Source organism: Dreissena polymorpha, chromosome 4, assembly GCF_020536995.1.
Source record: "Dreissena polymorpha isolate Duluth1 chromosome 4, UMN_Dpol_1.0, whole genome shotgun sequence".
NCBI classification, from domain to species: domain Eukaryota; kingdom Metazoa; phylum Mollusca; class Bivalvia; order Myida; family Dreissenidae; genus Dreissena; species Dreissena polymorpha.
Genome location: NC_068358.1, coordinates 93,085,874 through 93,109,335, shown reverse-complemented (window position 1 = coordinate 93,109,335; position 23,462 = coordinate 93,085,874). Strand labels below are relative to the sequence as shown.

At 35.9% G+C, this 23,462-nt stretch overlaps 4 protein-coding genes across 6 annotated transcripts in view; 1 reads left to right on the top strand and 3 right to left on the bottom strand.

Annotated features, from left to right (window-relative positions):
• LOC127880183 (magnesium transporter NIPA2-like) overlaps positions 1–23,462 on the bottom strand; it is a 266,381-nt gene that overhangs the window by 46,472 nt on the left and 196,447 nt on the right. The gene's annotated exons all lie outside the window — the stretch shown is intronic.
• The window catches only part of LOC127880185 (magnesium transporter NIPA2-like), a 247,351-nt gene that overhangs the window by 46,472 nt on the left and 177,417 nt on the right, over positions 1–23,462 (bottom strand). The window lies entirely within an intron of this gene.
• Positions 1–23,462, bottom strand: part of LOC127880190 (magnesium transporter NIPA2-like) — a 263,454-nt gene that overhangs the window by 79,715 nt on the left and 160,277 nt on the right. The gene's annotated exons all lie outside the window — the stretch shown is intronic.
• On the top strand, positions 2,257–23,459 carry LOC127878606 (heat shock 70 kDa protein 12A-like). The gene is made up of 9 exons (XM_052425131.1): positions 2,257–2,373; positions 8,091–8,289; positions 10,295–10,441; positions 11,473–11,709; positions 12,467–12,608; positions 13,673–14,721; positions 20,913–21,045; positions 22,829–23,017; positions 23,437–23,459. The coding sequence occupies exons 2-9, from the start codon at positions 8,143–8,145 to the stop codon at positions 23,457–23,459; spliced, it is 2,067 nt and encodes a 688-aa protein (XP_052281091.1). The 5' UTR covers positions 2,257–2,373; positions 8,091–8,142.

The following is a 23,462-nucleotide window of genomic DNA, read 5'->3' as shown; positions in this document are numbered from 1 at the left end:
ATTATTATTGAGTATGTATGTGTAAATTAACAAACATGTTAACACTTATATTGTCAAAATTATAATTTTTCTTTTAAATAAAGTCACTCACTACTTTATTTGGTAACCATTTACTGACCATTTACTGACCATTTACCATGTCTTCCGTTTATTCTTCTTCGTTTAAATTATTGACGTCGTGGTTTGGACAGTTTTTCGTACGACGTACTGTTGCTACTGTGGCGACGCCTAAACCCATTTAAGCCTAGTGGACTCTCACGTCCTTCTAAATTGGATCAATTTATTTCCAAAATTAGGGATGTCTAGTATATTTATTTCTATATTTAGAATATTTCTTACAGAAATTCCTTTAAGCAAACAGCGCAGACCCAGATGAGACGCCGCATCATGCGGCGTGTCATCTGGGTTTACGCTATTTGCCTAGGCTTTTTACTAGACGCTAGGCATAAATGGGTTAAAATCATCTTAGCCGCGTCATGCTTATATGGGTATTCTGTCATATTCGGCCAGCGTAGTATATATGGGTATTTGCGCACATTTGATTCGCCATTAGTGCAGTTTGAAGACAAAATGGAGTGTTTGGTCATCCGTGTCGTATGGACACATGTATTGTTTAAAGTAGAATTTCGAACATTCTGGTTTTCGTCTATCATTAATGACTCTATATCTTCGAACAGCATATATTACAGCACTTTTTTTTTTACAGATTTTGACCCTGTTTTCTCTTACTTATTAACACTTCGATCATGTATTTTTACAACCGGTGTAAGGTAATAATACCTGGCAGATGCATACCTGAGGGAAATAGACCATAACATTTACACGGTGTAGATGAATATCTTTGGCCTCTCTGTCAAAACGCTGCCTCTCTGTTCATTCTCGGCTACCTCTCTGTTATAAACATGAAAAATGGATGATCGTAATTCACAAAACTGATAAGAAAATCTAAAATTAAAAACCTCTAAACACATTTGTGCATAAAAAGAGGTGTTTCATAAGTTGAAGCATATATCCAGCTACAGGTTCACAGTATTCCGCAGGTCCAAATGCCTATCACAAACTCTATCGAAGATGGAATGATGACGAGTGTGGTGGAACAATCGTGCATACATGCCACTTTTATGACTTTAGCATAGCTTTTCCGTAATATGACAAATATCTAATGTCATTGATATCATCTTTATGATCAAAACTTTACGTTCAATGTACGCTATATAGTAATTATCGTCAATTTTACTTTAAAAAATGCCTACGTTCACTTTCGTTGTGGCACGGAAAGCCTCTCGATCGGCTCACTTTTCCGGCACGGGCAGCCTAGTCATCGATTGACATTGTTATTTTTCTAAGTAAAATGAGTTAAACGTTTAACGTTTGTTAAAAGTATTAATAGTAAAAACTTAAATGTCAGAATATTGGATGTAAATATCAAAGGCGAAAGGGGACTTTTAACATAATTATTTCGACTAACGTTATCGGCTACATATAATCGATGAATAGGCTTCCGTGCCAGAAAAGTGAGCCAATCGTGTAAATATTCGCTGTTAATCTCGACTTTACTCGCAGCGAATTTTCTTAGCGGGAGCTGTAATTTTGTGACCCGCTAAGAAATTTAGCAGCGAGTAAAGTCGAGCTATAGAGTGAATATTACATGTATTACGATATAAACGGTAATCACTCTGTTGACGATATGGCAGGAAAGTGCGCGGCATTTTAACAATTAATAAAAGTAATTAAGGGTATCAAACGGCGAAAAATACCTGTCTCGGAATGGACGTCGCCATCTTGTTTGTAACATGATCACGTGAATGATAATGCGCAAACGCATTGGTGACGGCTTCGCGTAATAACGTTACCGAAACAGAGCCAGCATTTTGAGCAATTATTCATGTCAACTGTCATTTATTTTAATTTTCGTAAAGTTAAGCATTCTTACATGTACATTGTATACAAGCGTATTTTATTTCTCGTCTTACCAACATAAAGAACACAATGTGAAATGCCTGCCATGTGCAAAAAGTTTCAGCATTATAATGTATGATTCGTAAATGTTGACATTGATCCTGATTCGAAATTCGAAGAAAGTAATCAAAACACCTCGCTTCGAACATTGAACTGTTATTTAAATAAAAACTTCATTGGTATTTGCTGTCAATATTATTGGCCATGATTTCTAGCATTGATTTCTGCTTGATGTTTGCACAGAACTGGCAAATCTGTGAATTGCTCAGTACACGTGTGCCATTTGATCGATTTAACATTTGAGGAGTGGGTTTGTTTAACGGAATAGTTGTGTTCCCCCGGAAACGGCTATATTCTGGATTGATATTTAAACTCGCTCGCAAAACGAACGTCAGCTTCTTCGGAGAATGACGGGTAGGGCTTTGACGTTATCTCTTGAGTTGCATGTATCATAACATAACAAATTCCTGCTTTATGATTATTTTTAATACGGAAACACTTATAAAAACCGATAATTGTTTTGTTTAATTATTTACTTTGTCACTATTTTAATGATACAAACAAAAAAAACAACCTGCACTTACACATACGCGGGTCAGATAATATGTATTTTAATAGATAAATAATATAATATAATAAGCGTATGGTATCTTGTATGGGACATTCTTCAACTACTTGTCAAGGCATGTGATACATGATAAAATGATATTTTAAATGATTTTCGTCTCTATTGCCACAAATATATCACGCTCTTTGTTGTGTGCATGTTGTTAAAAGAAACATATCAATCAGTAGTGATGCAAAAAGGTTATTTCCTTCTGCATACAATGCGGGATTTCGTACAGACTTAAACACTTTTTGCCAAATTGATATCGGTCAAATAATACCGACTTTCTTATCCCTGTGCCCCCATGCGATGAAACGGGATTATAGAGCTTTACACCTGCCCGCCAGTAGGTAGGTCGGTTTGTCAGTATTTCCTTACGTAGACCATTTGTAACCGCACGAAATCTAGAGAACGCCTCCATCTACAGCCATTGAAATTGGTCCAAGATTTTCAAATGAACCGGTCAAAGAGCAATGTTACAGGATATGTGTAACTTTAATTTCGTTTCCACGCGCTATCTTTTGAATGATTCGACATATGATCATTCAAATAATTAAAGTGGTTATTTCTGATGGAGAGACCAAATGATCAAAAGCAACATCCACGGGGGATTTGTTACAGGAAATTTATTTTAGCACTTAATATTGAGCCGCTTAATCTAAGATCATCAAATTGGTATAGCGTTTACTTCCGTTCAAATAAAGACGCTTATATATTGTAAAGGTCACCTGGTAAAAGGTCAATATCACATGGGCCTGGATAGAATTATTTGGTTTCCGACTGATATCTAGAAAACTCTTTGACCTTCGATCACCTTCATGATTAAAATTGGACACTTTACATAGAAAAAGAAGACTCTTATTGGAGTTGAGGTCAACTGGTAGAATGTCAGGGTCACGGGAATTGCAATAGGAAATACATTTCCACAAAAAAGATATAGAACGCTTTGACTCACTTTCGACAAAATCGTTTTGCTGCTTACTAAGCAGGAAAGGAGACGCCATTCAACTTGGAGTGCAACCAGTAAAAGTTCAAGGTAGCAGAGGCACACATTAGAGTTGTCTCCAGGCAATATCTAGAAAACATAGTATCGTATAAATAAGTATGCGGGTAGTATTGACAAGAGCACATTTAGACGACTTTGCCGCAAATAGGAAGGGGGATACACAATCTCTTGTACGGTGTGCAGTGTGTTTTTAGCTTACCTGAGCACAACGTGCTCATGGTGAGCTTTTGTGATCGCCTTTTGTCCGTCGTCCGTCCGTCGTCAACATTTGCCTTGTGAACACTCTATAGAGGCCTCATTTATTGTCCGATCTTCATGACTTGGTCAGAACATTTGTCCCAATGATACCTCGACCGAGTTCGAAAGTGGGTGATGCTGGGTTAAAAACTAGGTTACTAGGTCAAACAAAAGAAAAACCTTGTGAACACTGTAGAAGTCACATTTGATGCCCAATCTTCATGTAACTTTGTCTAAATGTTTGTCTTAATGATATGTTGGTTGAGTTCAAAAAATGTAACTTTGTCTAAATGTTTGTCTTAATGATATGTTGGTTGAGTTCAAAAAATGGTTTCGGTCCATTCAAAAACATGGCCGCCAGGGGGCGGGGCAGTATTCCTTATATGGCTTTAGAGAAACCTTGTGAACACTCTAGAAGTCACAATTGTTGCCCAATCATCATGAAACTTGGTTTCATTGATATCTCGGACGAGTTTTAAAATGGTCCAGATCGGTGAAAACACATGGCCGCCAGGGAGCGGGGCAGTTTTCTCTATATGTATATTGTGAAAACATGTGAACACTCTAGAAGTCACATTTGTGGTCAATATTCATGAAATTTGGTCAGAACATTTGTTTCCTGGATACGTCGGTTGAGTTCGAAAATTGTTTGGATTGGTAAAAAAAAACATGGCTGCCAGGGGGGGGGGGGGTCTTTCTCCTTATGTTTATATAGTAAAAAAAGCTTGTGAACACACTTGAAGTCATATTTTTTGCCTAATCATCATGAAATTTTGTCTAGACATCGATTTTATAGATATCTCGGACGAGTTCGAAAATGGTCATGATCAGTAAAAAAACATGGCCGCCAGGGGACGGGGCACTTGTCTCTATATGTATATAGCGAAAACATGTGAACAGTCTAGAAGACACATTTTTTCCCCAATCTTCATGAAATATGGTCAGAACATTTGTTTCCTGGATATGAGGGTTGAATTCGACACTGGTTCGAATCGGTAAAAAAAACATGGCCGCCAGGAGGGGGGGGGGGGTCTTTTTCCTTGTGAACACTCTAGAAGTCACATTTTTTGTTCAATCAGCATGAAACTTGGTCAAAATATTGGTTTTATTTATATCTTGGTTGAGTTTGAAAAAGGTCGTGATCAGTGAAAAAACATGGCCCCAAGGGGTCACAGGTGGTTAGCGTGTGGCTATGATATTAATTAGTGAAAACATCATTGTAAATGATAAATAATCATATTATAACGAAACATTTACTTTTCTGAAAAAAAAATTCACTATCAAATATATATATAACAAGGTATGCAACTCAAAATCAGCCCAAAACGGGGTGCATCGCTTTGAACAGCCATATCTTCATCAATTGTGCAGCGATTTTCACGATCTCGGTCTTATTCAACGCAGAAATGAATTTCCTTTCTGGAAATGTATATGTCTTGCAATATTTTTACATTTATTTGTAAAATACATTGGATTATTTTCTTTGAAATTGGCCAGGGTTAAAACGGACGCAAAAAAGTTGTATATTAGATCTAGGTGTTTTTAAGTTAACAGATATAACATTAAACCTAAGCTCACAAAGGCATACAAAGAGAACTTTGAGATGTTTGTTGTATTATGTTCAACTGAAACAGTAAGATCTTTAAAAACAATATTCTGTATATATCCTGATTTGGTAATAAGTTAAATAAATACGTTTGCAAATTATTAAATTGAAAACAAAGGTTTAATTAAGATTGTTTCTCACTTGTTGCATATCCATCACTTGAAATGTGTGTTATTAAGTGTACTTTTATCAAACCATACACTAGTGTGCGTAGATACAAAATATACTGCGTGTGATCACATAATATGTGTCTGAACATGCCTTATTACTAGTTTATTTCTTCAGCATCGAAATATATGGTACACAGCAATTATAGATTCAAACTATGGCCGTTTGGATTTGTTCTTACTCGTTTTTTGCGGAATTACGGTCAATTCGCTTAATTTGAAGACTGACACTGTGTCCGTTAGTTTTTACCCAGGTACTGTTATTCTGGATTGCAAATATGACCGTTTGATTTTCATCAAACACTGTAATTGGATATTGAAATTATTGCCGTTATACTGTAAGTGGGTATTGAAACTATGGCAATTTTAATGTCACCAGACACTGTAATAGGATATTTAAACAATAGCGGTTTGAATTTTACCATACACTGTAATTGAAGATTGTAACTATGGTCGTTTGAAAAGTGTCTGAAGCCGCTGGATCTATGCAATGCTCAAATCAATGTCATCCTACAGACTGCAGGAAACGGTTTCTGAGCCGATTGATTTCATTGATGATGCACATAAGATTGTCATGATGATACCGTGTAATTAATCCCTGTACTTCATGACTGATGCCAGACAATTGTCTCTGACAGTAAAAGTGCAGAACAATTATATATGTGTCGCACGTTTGTTCCGGGAAATAAATAACATTTGGTATTGGGGTGTGTCTATAGGGTGCAAAATGGCAACTTGTTAGATCAATAGCTATCATCCACCACAAAACCGAACACATAAGACTATACATTTATAATGAACATTAACGGACTTAATTGTCTTGTCCTAAACGGATATGTATAAAACGTTTTTTTAGGATTTATTCTGACAGAAACGTTGGTTTAATATTCAGTGAAATACTAAAATCTCATATACTGTTGAGTTCGGTAAATATTTCCCATCAGTTATCTTTTTTTTAAGCTAGAAATTAATGAAGATTGTTGCGCAACAGTGCTAGCTGCCACCAGATTGAAAATCACAAGAAATTCATTATCAACCCGCCGGCACAATATGCTCCCCGTTCCTCCAATAGATGTCTGGATATTGATAAAGGAAATCAAAACATCGAAACCTGACACGTCTAGAAAATACATTTTTGACGCGCACGAGCACTGGATCGTCGTCTTGAAATTTCCGACCATTGATTCATTTATTAATTGCTTCGTGGTGTTTAATGCAAATGTTCTCATTATTGAATACTTGATTGCACATTGATTGTTGATGGCACTTCACCTCTCTCCGTTTCGAGAGTATTAATATCCCTGGATTGAAATAGGTGCGGACTGTTTTAGTGTTATAAATGTGGCGTTTAGCGCAGTTACACTATATTCTGTAAGATTTTACCTGGTTACCTACTATTCTGACGCACGAGATCCCGATTCGAACAAGATATAATCTCGATAAACATTGTGATTAAGTTTCATTAAATCTGAGTCATACGGGTGGCATCTAGAATGAAAACACGGTTTTTATAAAATTTTACCTGATGACCTAGTTTTATTACGAGCTCGAACTTGATTCGAACTCGGCCCTTATTTTACAGATAAACATTCTGACAAATGTTCTTCAAGATTGGATGCACTAGTGCCTCTTGATTGGAAATGCACTTAAAATGGACGACGCACGATGACGGGCGAACGGGAACAGGGGGATCACAAAAGCTCACTTCGTGCTCAGGCGAGCTAAAAGAAATATTGAATGATAATTCGCAAACGTATTGGTGACGACTAGACCTAATTACGTGACCGAAACACGTGATATGCCCGTCACAACACTTCATTGTTAATACAAGTTTTATTTTTCTCAACTTCAATCTTGAAAAAGAATTTTGAAAGGAAATACAGGCTAGAAAACTTTTAAAGCATTCACGCTCACCTGAGGTCAAGATGCTCGCGGTGAGCTCTTATGATCAAATTTTGTCCGTCATATGTCTCACGCCGTCAGTCTATAACATTTACCTTTTGAACACTCTGGTGGGCGCATTTATTGTCCAATGCTCTTGCAACTTGTTCAGATTTTTGTCCCAATTATAATTTGGGAGCGACATAACACGATTGACGTTGATTTATACTGAAAATACATTTTCTTGTATTAGTAATCATTATTACATATCGATACAATAAAACGCGGAACAAAAGAAATAATGGGAATGCATCTGTTGTTTGCGTTGTATATTGGGATGGCTTTTATAAAATATGACCATCATATTTGCATGCAATAGCCCGGTTGGGCGAAAAGTAAACGTGATAGTTTTATTATCACAATATTTTTTTTTCTTTTCTTTAATTATATCGTTGTGTAATACTAACACTCTTTAGCTGCAATGTTTATATGTATCAACTCAAAGCATTTAATAACGAACTGAAAACAACCACAAATCTGCGAACCAGTTCTTTAAATCCAAGTAGCAACAAAATCGACGATCATTAACATAACATTTAATGAAAAGACCATATTTCATACATTCAGATATCTGACCTCATGACATGCGCAGAAGACCGGACGTACTTGTTTCGCTAAAATGGTGGACCTCGTGTTGTGTATAGATGTCGGCTGCAGCCACACCGGATATGCGTTCTCCTCAGCGCGCGAGTTCGAGACCCGGTTATTAGACATTCACATGAACGAGGAGTGGATGTCTGGGCATGCAAACCTTCACACTTACAAAGTATGTCCTGCGCACGGTGTTCCACGTTCAAATGAGTCGTCTTCTGAGAAAACTGGGCATAATGCATGTGCGTAAAGTATAGTCCAAAATTAGCCTGTGCAGTCCGCACATGCTAATCAGGGACGACACTTTCCGCCGGAATAGGATTTTTGCTAAGAATAGACTTCATTTAAACGAAAAATGTCATAAAAACAGAAAGTGTCGTCCCTGATTAGCCTGTGTGGACTGCACAGGCTAATCTGGGACGACACTTTACGCACATGCATTATGCACAGTTTCCTTAGAACGCGACTCAATTGTTAAGTCGTATTTACACTCAGCAGGTCATTGGACTCACCTATGATTCCATTGTACTTTTATCAAAGTTTATGCTGTATTTTGTAGTTTAAATTAAATATCGTAAGCAGTGCACAATAAAAAGAGAGCGTGCTTTACTTGGGGTTTATTGGTACATTCATACATTAAGTATGGTTTCATTTATTCAAGTGTACTTCTATAAGAATGGCACCCTAGGTTTTGTAGTTTATGAATAAGAGCCGTGTAATGTAGAGGCTACTTTAATACTCATTTGAAACAGTTTGACAAATTTACTTAAGATCTTCAAAGCGCTTGAAAGTGCAGTCAATCGCGAGTTCTCGTTGTTATTCAAATATATATTCTTTAAGACTTTATTTTTAGCCAGTTTCCAAAGAGTCTCGTATACAAATGTACATAATTTTTCCTCTCGTCCTAGTACGAAGGTTGCCTTTAGATTATTTCTGTAATTACATGTTCCATTAGCTTCCTGTGTAAAATTACGTTTCTGAATATGTGTCGATTCCAACCGTAATATGATGCAATTTCTACATATGTATTTATTCCTTTTTATAATAAATGTTCTACTTATGTCCCCATTCCTGTCTCCTTATAATGACGTTTCTACATATGTTCCTGTTCCTGCTTTTTTATGCAGACGTTTCGACATATATCTCAAATCATGCATCTTTGATAAGAAGTGTACTCATATATTTTCATTCTTAAACCCTTTATGATGAAAAGTATACATACGTTTAATGAAGATGTACATGTTTTTCTCTTTCTGAAAATGATTTTTAAACAAGGACTTTTGCAAGATTCATTTTCAACAATTTATATTAATGTATAATGCCACGCTCAAGTATTTTAGTTATAATTTCATAATTTATTAGATAAATTATTCTACTTCATCTTATAGATTTACAGTCTATACTTCTGACTTGGCAAACAGTTCAATATGTAATGTGGTAAAGAATCGACATGAATTCTGTTTTTGACCCGTTTCAATAATGTAGTTTCATAAGACACAAGTTGAATGCTTCTATTCTTTTCTTTCTGTATGAAGTTTCAACTCTTTTTTCATTGCTCAAGCTAATCAGGGACGACACTTTCCGCCTACATTTGGATTTTTGCTATGAAGAGACTTCATTTAAACGAAAAATGTCATAAAAGCGGAAAGTGTCGTCCCTGATTAGCCTTTGCGGACTGCACAGGCTAATCTGGTACGACACTTTACACACAAGCTTTATGCCAAGTTTTCTCAGAACGCGACTCATATTGTCAAATTCTTTCCCAGATTCCCAAGCTGTGTACTTCCATCAATGCCCATCGCTCTCACAACACATTATGCAGTGCAAACTACGACACTTTCCGCCTTCAAATACATGTAGATGTATAAGTAGAAAATACTTCTTTGCTACAGAAAATATCATATATTCAGAAGCATCCATAATTTGCGAAATGTGGTAACTGCCAGATTGAATGTCGTCTGTCGCCCTAAGGGGTCGACCCTCGACAGTCATCGAGACGCACGTTACGACATGTGGCCTTACCTGATGCGTAGGGCCACTTCCCGCTTAGATGCTATGTATCAGGGTATGTTCTGTTTCAAAGTTGTCTCTTTCTGATCCCTATATACAGGAGCTCAATTCATATATTTTTGTATTTATACCATTTCCACTCATAACGTTAACCATTTTCCTATTTGCAGGCGCCTAGCATCGTTCTCCTACAGCCAGACAAGACCCTGGCGGCATTCGGGTATGACGCCGAGCGCCGCTACGTGGCGCTGCAGGAGAGCCGCCAGCACGACGCCTGGTTCATCTTCCGACGCTTCAAGTCAGAACTAAAAATAAAGGTACGCCATTATAATATATGACTATAACTTGTGGTGTCATTGTTTAAAAAGGGAATCTTTTCCTGCGTGTAATAATGGTATATTGTAATGAGTAATTCAAATTAAGAAGTTTAAGAAATACGAACGTTCTAATGAATGTGAGGTCTATTTTATTGATAATTACTTGTCTCCTATGACCAATGATAATGTCAACGTTAACGACCCATTGAACGTCTTTGTTACGCTGTTGGTACCCAACGTTATATTTGAAAAGTGTCTCATATGGCCTATTATAAAGACAACGTTAACGACACATAACGTAGTTTTAGCTTTAAGATGATGATGGCTTTTGAATAATTATTGACAGTTTTATTTATTGACGATTTTGATTTATTGACAATTTTGAACAATTATTGACGTCCGGCTCATTTCTGTTGTCGCGATATTTATGCAATATTTTATCGTGTTTCTTTCATAATATTCAGCCATTGAAAGTTGATTATTGAATCAATACATGTGACACGCCTGTATTCTATTCAGTATTCCTAGGACGTATTCATCTGAAAGCTAAACCTATTTAATACTGGCGTCTAGAAAAAAGGTATTGGCAAACAGCGTAGACCCAGATGAGACGCCGCATCAGGCGGCGTCTCATCTGGGTCTGCGCTGTTTGCTTAAATAATTTTCTGTAAGAAATATTCTAAATATAAAAATTAATATACTAGACATCCCTAATTTTGGAAATAAATTGATCCAATTTAGAAGGATGGGAGAGTGCACTAGGCATAAATGGGTCAAACACTGTACAAGCAGTATCGTGACATCATAAGAATGTTATTCTAATAAATCTACTCAATTTAAATCAGAAGTCGAGATAAAGTTTAGAAGAGCAAAACTCATTCATCGTAGTAATTTCACAACACAACTATGAATATAAAACACTATAGAATTGCAAACCACGAATTTATATAACGGGAAAACAAAAACCATTTTGCTATACTTGTTAGTAATGCTATGTTATTTCTTAACTTTTTAACAATTCCATTTTTCAGCAATTCCGCAAGGACAGCGTGATTCTTGAAGACGGTGGAAAATCCATGAACGCCATTGCGCTCTTCAGTCTCGTACTGAAGTACCTGAAGGAGCATTTCCTCTCGTCACTTCAGGAGAGCGGTCGTTACGGTCCCATGGAGACGGTAACTAGGGACTACAACATAAAGTACGTGCTCACCGTGCCGACCAAGTGGGACAATGCCTCGAGAGAATGCATGAAGTTGGCTGCAAAGAAGGTAAGCACAATCGCGTACAAGGAAAAATAGTGTTAGCCTTAATCGAAGTGTATCGCCGACATAATTCGACCAATGAAACCCTAGTCAATTATTTCGGTATTCCAGTCCAACTATTTATTGTCTGACAAATGAAGAGCCAAGTGGGACTTCCTTCTTGTTTTCAAATATATGTGCACGCTAAACATGTGCATATTAATTTAACGACGGTCCTCGCGCAATCTACCGTATTTGGGTTTTTTCTTGGACACATTCGTGTTTTCCCTGATTCTGTGTATGAGTGCAGTATCTTTATCCCATTAAACCAATCAACTACAGTATATCCCATCAATTACAGTCAATTAAACCCGTTTATGCCTAGTGGACTCTCCAATCCTTCTAAATTGGATCAATTTATTTCCAAAATTAGGGATGTCTAGTATACTTATTTCTATATCTAGAATATTTCTTACAGAAATTCATGTAAGCAAACAGCGCAGACCCAGATGAGACGCCGCATCATGCGGCGTCTCATCTGGGTCAACGCTGTTTGCCAAGACCTTTTTTTCTAGACGCTAGTCCTAAATGGGTTAAGCAAACACACACTTTAAAAAAATATAGTAATTTCGTTTGACGATAAATAATGAGAGATGAAGACTGAGTATACGATCTTGCTGTTTCAAACGACCGTAAGCTGACTTATGACAGCACTTGACACTTTCAATTACTAGAAAAGCACGTGTTTCTTTCGACACTTGTCATGTTGATTTTCTCTGTCCAGGCCGGTTTGAGCCCAACGCACCTGTTCTCGGAGAGCGAGGCGGCAGCGCGGTACTTGGGCCTGATTCCCATCCGGCCCTCGGAGACCAGCCCGTTCTACCTGCCGAAACCCAACTCCAAACAGGCCATTGTCAATCTAGGAGGTAGTGCTAGGGGTGTTGTTTATCCTCATTATAGCGAATATAAAAAGTAAATGATAATATAACGTTGCGTTTTAAATGATTAAACGAAATCCAAATACACCTTTTTTGTACAAGAGAATACTACGCTTACTGACGTTTCATTATCCTTCAAAGATTATTTCATCTTAGTCTATTAAAGTGATATTATGGGCATCTAACAGTTTAAGGGTGTCTATCGCAACCGTTGTTTATGTTTGGTGTTTTCACTTTAAATACACTTATATTTTGTAATGCAGCATCAACATACTAAAACAATATCCCGAAAAGAGAAAAATAATGCATTTGAATATCAACCGTACTTTCGTTTTGGCAACTGACGACAGAAATGATTCGATTTACGATGTGAATCTAAATTCAGTTTTAGTGCAGATTCGTTCATACGACACAAAGACACTATTTTGTAGAACGGATCATTTCGGCTTAGAGGACTGGGTGAGTCATGTAAAATATCGAATATAATATATATTTTTTTATAAACAACTAGTAGCAAGATGAGTTGCAGATAATTGGTCAGTAACCACATTTTAACTAACTCTTTTAACCTGTGAATTATTTTCAGCTCAATTCAACATTGAAAAATGCCCATAATATCACTTTAATGCCACATTACAGTTACGTATTCTTTTATAAAAGTGAGCCCATGTTTGTCTTACAAAGCTTTCGACAAGCCAAATATATTCATGACTTCATTGATGCCTGTTGTTATCATGTTGCAATTTCATCAAGGAAAAAAACACGCGCAATATTTATAACATAATTTTAATATAGAAACTCTAATAAAATGCAGTGTTTGTAAAAATGGGTTAAGTGTTGATTTTTTGTCAGTGAAAGTTGATAAGAGCATCGTTATACGAAAATGGGTCTTATGTTATTTGCGACAAGTTTTGCTCAAGACCAACCAAGGAATCGCGCAGTCTTGTTAGGAGACACTCTAGGCGGACAGCGTAAATCCTGACCAGACTGCGCGAATATTGTTTAAAACCAATTTTAGAATGACGCGGCTTACAGCATACAATTGTTTGTAGGATGTGGAATCGACACCACGATACAGGAAATCCTCTTTGACGGGACCATTCGTGAGATCTCAAAGAACATAGGGGCCGGTACCGGTGCCACGCGCGTCGACAGCGACTTCCTGAAGTTCATCGGCACCCTATTTCCGGCTGACTTCATCGAGGCGTATTCCAAGAAACATAAACTGGACTTCCTAGAGCTGCAGTATGAGTTTGAAGTGAAGAAAAAGAAGTTTACCATGGAGTCGGAGTTGGGTGCGAGTCTGGAACTGCCAGCGTCCATTATTAAATTGTACACCACTCGGTACAAGCAGCCTATGCAGTACATGATTGACGACTCGGAATACGTGGGTAGGATCATTTCCAGAGACGAATACCTGATACTCGATAAGACCGTAATGAAGGACATTTTCGGACCGGCTGTGAAAAGTACAGTCGGGTACTTGACCAATCTGTCACGTGACCCCGAACTCAAACAGTGTGACGCAATAATACTCGTAGGGGGATTCGCAGATTCTCCGGTGGTCGCCGGTGCAGTCCGGTTTTATTTCCCGAATTCAAATATGATAACCGTGGAGGGGGCGGACATTTGTAATCTCATAGGTGGGGTAATACTGGGGCATTCCCAAAATACTGTGATAAGAATGACTTCTCGGTATTCGTATGGGATCGGAATGGCTGTGCCTTTCAACCATAATGCTCATCCTAGACAAAAACTGTTCATGGCAAAGGACTTACAGTTTTGCTCAGACGTTTTCCGGCCGCAAATTTTTGGCGGGAAAACGTACGATATTGGCGCGTTTTCGACTGTCACAGTATTAAGACTCAATCGGTCACAGCAGAAGCGCATAAGAATTCCAGTTCATGTTGCAAGGCTTAACAACGTGAAGTTCACAACTGACAATACTTGTTCAGTGCTCGGAAAGCTAACTGTTAATATAGGTGATAGTAGTAATGGCAAGGTCACGGTCAATGTTCAAATGGCGTTGCTTGGAGACGATCTGATTGTTATGGCAACGCAAGATGGGTCAACGGAAACCAGCTCTGCGTCTTTTCCGCTTGTTTGGAAATAAAACTAAGTGCGTGCGTTTGGCATTATTTAAAGTGACATGTGTGTCAAACAAATAAGTGGAGTTTACAGAAGCAGCATTTCCACTGATTTTTATAATTAATAACTTTTAGTGACCGTTGCATGTTTAATGTATGTACATGCTTGATTACATTATTAGTATTCCTTACACAATAATTTGATATGCCTCTTTCAATCTTATTCATGTCCGTTTCAACAAATGTATTATCTCGTTGATTATAGTTTCCATCAACTATTGATGTGAACACTGATATCTGTGATTACTATAATACAAGAGTCCGTGTAGCTGACAGATTATTGTACAGTGCAGTATCGGTCAAATTGTGATCTTACCGAGCTTAGTGTTCTAAATTGACTCAATTTCGTGATCTTCCTCGACGGCATTGACAAACTGCTATTTTGCTTTCACGTTGTCTTCACGTTGTCTTCTACGGCTCGAACTGTATTGCTTCCTATGGAGTTACTTAAATAACTGTATCATACTCCTACAAAATATAGTGTGTGTGGCCTTTTAATTGATTTTTTTCTTATAACCTGGTTAATTATTTAACCCATTAATGTCTAGCGTCTGGAAAAAAGGCATTGACAAACAGCATAGACCCAGATGAGACACCATATGATGCGGCGTCGCATCAGGGTCTGCGCTTTTTGCTTAAAGGCATTTCTGTAAGAAATATTCTAAAAATAGAAACACATGTACCATACATCCCTAATTTTGGAAATCAATTGATTCAATTTAGAAGGATGGGAGAGTCCACTAGGCATAAATGGGTTAAGAAACGTGCTTCTTTATATTGACATGGTTGACTCATGTACTCCTTCATTGTATATTTACCGGAGCTTTCATTAGAAATGTTTCACTCAATGTGAATTCAATATGTTGTACTGCTTATGTTTCTTGTTTTTCTTGTAACATTATTCAAGTTATATATAAAACTAATGGAAAACTCTGATGAGATAATACAGCAGGTTGTATTTATTCATAAAGCAAAACATAAATAGATGATATTTGTCTTCGATATGTGTAGAAACATAAATTCCACAGAAAAGTACATAATTTCCACAGTAAGGTAAACAATAAATATTTTCACGAGCGCATATGTGCGTAAAAATGTGGAAGTTTCTATTCGTTTCTTACATTGTTAATTAACTACAATTCCAAAACATGTCTCATTACAAAGTAGGCGGCTTTCGCATTTTTCATGCGACCATACAGATAATGAGCTCTGCAATCTATACCTGTCTAAAATCTACTGAAAATAATACTATTAAATTTGGATTGTCCCGAGGGTGAGCATCAGTCTCGTGGCTTACGTCATAATACATGCCACTGGAGTTACTCATACTCTGATTTTTCTGTATTCGGTAATATTCTGTACTTAATTCGAGACATATTTATGAGCAGCAATTAACTTTATTCATGTATGATGTATGTTAATGTCCCTAGCAAAAGCTAACAACAATCTTATGTCCGGTGAATATTTTTAATTCCTTTTAATAAAGCAACAACGCCAACTTAAATATAACAACAATAATAATACTAATGACCCGATGATGATGATGATGATGATGATGATGATGATGATGATGATGATGATGATGATGATGATGATGATGATGGTGATGATGATGATGATAATGATGATGATGTTGATGATGATGATGATGATGATGATGATGATGATGATGATGATGATGATGATGATGATGATGATGATGATGATGATGATGATGGTGGTGGTGATGATGATGATGATGATGATGATGATGATGATGATGATGATGATGATGATGATGATGATGATGATGATGATGATGATGATGATGATGATGATGATGATGATGATGATGATGATGATGATGATGACGATGATGGGGATGATGACGATGACGACGATGATGACGATGATGATGATGATAATGATGATGATGATAATGATGATGATGATGATGATGATGATGATGACGACGACGAAGAAGAAGAAGATGATGATGATGATTATGACGATGATGATGATGATCATCATCATGATGATGATCATGCTGCTGCTGCTGCTGCTGCTGCTGCTGATGATGATGATGATGATGTTGATGAAGCTCGCCCTATTTTCTTCATCTAAGCCTCACCGGATAAACTTTCTCCATCTCGGCACTAACCATGTATTCTCTATAATTAAAATCACTAGTAGTAAGAATTACGATTATGTAGATGGTTATAATGATATATGTTCAGTGCACTACACATACCATGACGGTATCAACGTATTGCATGCGTCAATGGTTACGTGAAATATCGAGTGGAAACCAAATGAGTGGAGAATGGTTTGATGTAAGGAAATCTTTGTACGTTACATCTGTCAACCTTTCAGTAGGAGATAATTTTGTTTTCGGTTTATGTTTAACGTGACGCTAATTTTATAGCAGAGTGTTTATAGTGTAAATGTGTCGTGTTAGAAACATATGCTTTCCGGATAAATGTATTAATTAAGGTAGGTACATGTAAACATTTTTTTTCAAATTTAACACATACATGCATATTCTTTGCAGTACAGTCTATTGCATTTCTTGCTAAAATACACATATTGTAAAATTATTGAAGTATATAACATACATTATAAGGGTATAGCATAAATTGTAAGGGTCATATCGAAGGTATAGCTCATAAATATATACACGTATATATACACATGTAAATAACCTCTGTTCATGATTAAATTGTTCTAGTAACAATTAAATAATGATAACATCGTTTATAATTTAGTTAATATCGGTAGTTATAGATATAATTAATCTGTTTTGAAAGTCTTATTTTTAGCCATTAATTTAGCCCGTTTAAACATTAACATATAAATAAAATAAATTGTGAAATAATTATGCACTGTAAACTCCGCGTAGAAAGCACACTTACAATTAAATAAAATGCCTGTAGTTGACTGAAGTTTAATGTCTTTTAATGTGTATGTAGCGATGGTAAAATGGTAATTTGTGGTTTTTAAGCATTCGTACATTTCAGGTTTTCAATCACATTTTCGGCTCAATTGAAATGATAACAAATCATTATAAATTGATCATATTTATTTAAGAAAGTTAAAGTAATAATAAGATTGGTTGTTCACTTGAAAGCAACGTAAACCAGAAAAAAACATAGACACGATGTCAAAGGTTTATTTCTATTTAAAGAAAATCTATCACGCATGAAGTTGTGGCACTCAAGCTATAGAAAAAAGTAACACACTGCAGCCAAGTTATCCATCGAGTCCACATAGTTAGATTTATTCGTCAATATATTTTACAAATAAGCGTGCAGTTCTATTTTGAGGTCAAAAGGTGTCCACGTGTTTTACACCACATTAATCTACCATATCCCTATTATTTAGGATTCCTATCCGAGTGGACAGCTCCTAGGTGTCACAGGATGTCGGACACGTATTTTTACTAAATAATTTTCACAGTGCAATGTGGCATCTTACTATGCAATAAGCAGAAACAACTAAACAATTTACTGAAAATAAGGCTCCCTCCACCAATTTCTATTCGTATACCACATGTATTGATTACGATAATCTAAAGAAAACTATCTTATGCACAGTAAAATTACTTTATATATGTGTACGCTTTATATATCGCGTTTAAATTTTTATATAATATATAGCCCCCTTGAGGTTAAAAGGTACGAGGTGACATTGAAGTAAGAAGGCACATGACACCTTTTTGCACCAATAGGGCGATATGCACTTAAAAATGATCTTGTAACACGCAAATGAGCATTAGGCCGACGCGAATGAATAGGTCGCTGTTGCGTAGTGGATATGGCGTCACGAATTCGATCCTCACTGGGAGCTTTTTTTAGATTTCCATCAAAGACACCAAGTTCTGGTTCTACCCAGGAAAACGTATCGAGAGCGTTTCCATAAGCCGTAGGCTTATGATGCATCAGAGCATAAATAATTAGGTTTTAACATTTTGAATTTCTAAAATACATGTTTCATCAGGCAAGCTATAAAACAATGACAAACAGGAAGCAAACCCTACAGTAGTATGTTATGCATGTACTCCTTATTGATTGTTTGGGCTGTGCGTTAATCTTCATTACCCTTTATGATCGTCTATGAGTGACGCGGTAAAATGCATTTTTTATTTTAATGTAATTAAATGTGATCCGTCAAACGAAAATTTACCGTGTACCTTCACTGTATCTCACATAAATTTGTCCTTCCAATTATGTATGGTCGATTTAGGTCCGTAACATACACCAAAATCAAAGAGTATGTAGGTGAATGAGTTATTATATGGACTGCGTGCGATAAGTATGGACTGCGTGCGATAAGTATGGACTGCGCTTGCAAAATATGGACGTATTACGTCAACACCCGCGTTGCACACAACATAGTTGCACTGTTCTTTAATTTATGTCTTTCGATGTTGACATTTACGATTGTTTAAAACTGAAGACATTTTTTGTGAACAAATAATTTTTTAACAAGTCAAAATGCCAGCGTTTTTTACGAAACATTTTTTATGTGAATATATATTTTGGATTATGTGTATGGACCTCAGCACTCAATAGCTGTATGTCTGTTCAGTATTTTGTCATAGGGCCCACGGTCGCTATTTTTAATTGCAAAATACATCTCTTCAGACCAACAGTTTATTAAATGGTAATATGATAATGCTCTTTCAACAGGAATATTATTAGCTGTAATAATTTCCATCTTTATGTGCCATCATTGTTTCTGGCCTTGTCGCATTTATCAGCCGAACGGCTTCGTATCCACAGAGCCAATATTGACCTATATTTCCTGAAGATCATCGGATGGCTGTCGGTAAATAGTGTTTTGCATTTTGAGTTTTCAAATTATTGAAAATTGTTAAAAATGCCATGTTTTGCATCTCACCTTTAGGATATATGTTCAATTGTATGTTGCATTTTTATTTTAATCAATACTTGCTTTAAAATACTGTTAAATATAACATGTATTGTGTGTACTCTTCTCATAATTAATCTCTTAAAAATTCACGATGACCTTTTAATTGCACTATCCGGATTGAATGATTTTAAAATTTCCTTAATTGTTTTAAAAAGCTCATATATATTAATAGCAAAACTATTGTAATGAAATGCATGTCAGAAAATTGTACATGACGATTAAACGACCAAACCCAATATCGATTCGTAATACGCATTATTTTATCAATTCTTCGGTTTGATTTCGTTCTTAAATGTGTTTATTATCAAAATATAAGTATGTTTTTATTTCTAGATTATTTTAAGTATTAATATACGTATCACTATGTGTGTAGTGAACACACATCCGCTTTCAAGCAATGCCAAAATGGCGATTGGTAAAAAAGGACTTCTCTCAGAGTATCTCTCAGAATATAACATTTTCTCAAATAATGTCACATCAGTGAATATTGTATACTTTTATATTATAACTCACGATCTTTCAATGAGTGTAAATGTAATATTATTAAATAAATGATGGTGCATGTTCTTTATTGATTTTAATATAATTTCTTTCATTTTTACATAAAGTACCTTTTTAACTCTTGCTTCAGAAGCATACTTATTTAACAATAATTCACATTTCTGTCTATTATGTTCATACGACTTCTATTTCTTAGAAGTATGTCTACTTAAAAATGTTAAAGTCATTTAAATATTATAGCATGCACTTGACATTTAGACAGATACAAATGTACCGATACGTCCGTCATAAACAGTATTATTATACTGTCATAAATTGTAAGTTAACATATATTCTTAGCAATTATATTATTATCGTGTGCTTTACACTTGGGAGTAGTTTTTACATCTGAAGTAGACATTTTTTTAACTAAATTGATGTATCTTGATTTTTTCGTAGTTTTATAAACCAAAATGATAAGTTTAAGATTAAAATAATAGTTATTATAATACAAGTATTGTTTCATTGTAGATGAGTAACACACGTAAACATTATTATTATGCATTACATAACTAATAAATAACTGGAGAAATACCCTATTTTGCTTACTTTACATTTAATCAACGGATCTACTTTTAATTATTTTACTAACTTGTATTTAGAATTCGACAAAGAACGTGTTTCTACAGACCAATGTGCGTTGGTAATTATTTATATTTAAATCTCTCCGATGATGCTATGCTAACAATTCCAGCAGAAACCCCAGCATGTCGGTTTTGAAGCTCTCGAACGCACGTGCATCATCATGAGCCGTATGATCGTCTGTTGTTGTTGTCTTCTGCTCACTCTTTTTCTAGAATGTCAAGTGACGGAGGCCTATGCACCAGGTAAAAGTGATTTTGTTTGAATAAAATAAAATATTTATTTTGAGTAAGCGGTGTCTGATTCTTGCATAAAAATCGTTTCATTTAAATTGAAACTGCTATAAACCGATATAAGATCAAATGTCGCCTGCCACTATTTACAAATGCATATTGTATTTAAACTCTTTAAATGTCATAGCTTTTATTACTCTGTATCAGTACATATAAAAATGTGTATTGTTCTTAGTTTAACTTTTTTCAATGTTCTGGCAGTGTTATGTGTGTTCTAAATGCTCGCTGTCATTGAACAAAAATGGAAGCAGAACACATGGAATGTTGCAACGCGCTTCAGCTATTGTTTGGGCAAAAAAAAACGTTATTAAATAATTATAACACCATTGTATAAAATATGGGTTGAACGTTGCAATCAATATTTACTGCATGCCTGCAATTTATGAATATCAACATCAAAGAAAACTGCAGCTTTTATTAATTAAATAAATTGCATAATTCATGTTTCGCATCAAATCAACTCTGGTGATTTCAGTTTCTGATGACATGAATATGAATGCGATTTCTGTTTAAAACACCTTGTTCATTTATGATTCATAATGTGTCATATTGCCTACATTTAAACTGTCGATGTATTAACAATTCATGTCAATAGATCAAATGAAAATTGTCACGTCTTTAATGAAATTGACATTTTAAATTACTTACGGTTTACAGTTCGTTGCTGAAGACTTATCATAGCCTTCCAGTTGGGCCTTGTAGTACATGTATGCATTCGTTAAGGCAAGACTTAGACTTTATCGGTACTTTTAACTCAAATTGTATATACCAGTTTTACAATATTTCTTTAAATTGGTTTGTTATAAATGTGTGTGAAAATAAAAACGTTTCATCTTTTCAAATTCTAGGCAATAAGAGCATCAAAACAGTTGTTTGCCAGCAGTTGCTTTATAATTTGAATGCCAGACTCTATATGTAAAACACACATAGTTAAAATAATACATGAAGAAAGGACCGGTCTGTACCAGGATAACCCTGATATAGTTCAAAAACCTTAAAAGACCAAATTGTGGACAAAGAAACACAATTAGCAAAAATGAATGCATGTTTAATTTGTATTGTTTCGCATCTGTATTGAGCAAATTTCAATGCTTTTGTTCCTTGTGACATATCAATTCGATAGGCATTCACTTTATTGTCATGGATAAAACAATGTTTTCTGTAAACATTCAAATGGTTGTTCCTACAGACGCACTCAAACATTGAACGACGGGATCATCTTTCTCACTGGTAAAATTAAACAAGTTCATTTTAATGTAACAATGATACCATATTTCCTTTTGCGTATTGCACTTTTATGCAATTTATAACCAGGTCGTCATTGATATTGGTTAGTTGCAATTGTAATTAGTGACTGTTTACCGATTGCCATTGGTCATAATATTTTACTTGCACAACATAAACGTGGTCTTTTCTTGATACATGTATTTATTGTGCAGTAAGCTGGTATCTCCTGAACCTAAAACTATACATTAAACTATATCTCCTCAACCAAATGTTCATTTTCATTATTTGCAATATACTTTAGCATTGGAATTTTCGAGAAAATGCCTAAAACTCAGTAGTTGCGAAGTTCAAGACAACATTTTTGAACTGTGTTAGGTTTATTGCAATCGGGTTATCCAGTTAATGACACGGTGGTTATATGGATTGTAGAAGGTCGGACATACATTTGATTGCCTTAATGTTATACAGACAATACAAATGAGTTCAAAAAGTACTCTTGTGCACACAGGCGAATGCAACCTGAAGGCCTCTGATCTGGGCCCTGACTGGTACAAGGTACCCCAGCCTGTGCCCGAGGAGTCGGAGGGGGCCGGGTATGAGCCCTCGTACGTGCACATGCCTTGCGCGCCGACCACCATGTTTGAGATCAGTGTGTGCGGATGTACCAATCTCGTCTCGCTAATCTTCACCTCGATGCGTAGGTGTTCACGAGAACTGGAACAGTTTATCCGGAAAACAAATGGTTCTATTTCTGGTCTTCTGTCCAAAATGTCGATGGTAGGCAGGGACTGTTTTATGAAGTACCGAATGCCTCAAAGAGTCAAACTACGCGCATTCGGTCTTATGAACAATATTGGAATTTGGATCGAGAATACTTTAACGGCAATTCCCAATTTGTCTGTGAACAGTAATAATATTTTGATAAATTAAAATTTAGGGACAATGAAGGATAGACGGCAAAAACTTAAGCTCGTCCGATCTAACGTGTGACTATTGTTGTAGCCCTAACTCTATTTCTATATACCAACTATGGTAAAAATCGAGTCAATTACTGATTTAAATAATAAATTAGGTTTACACATCTGTTATTCAGTAGATTTTCATTATGCTTAACAGCAACTGATATGAAAATTAACTAGCAA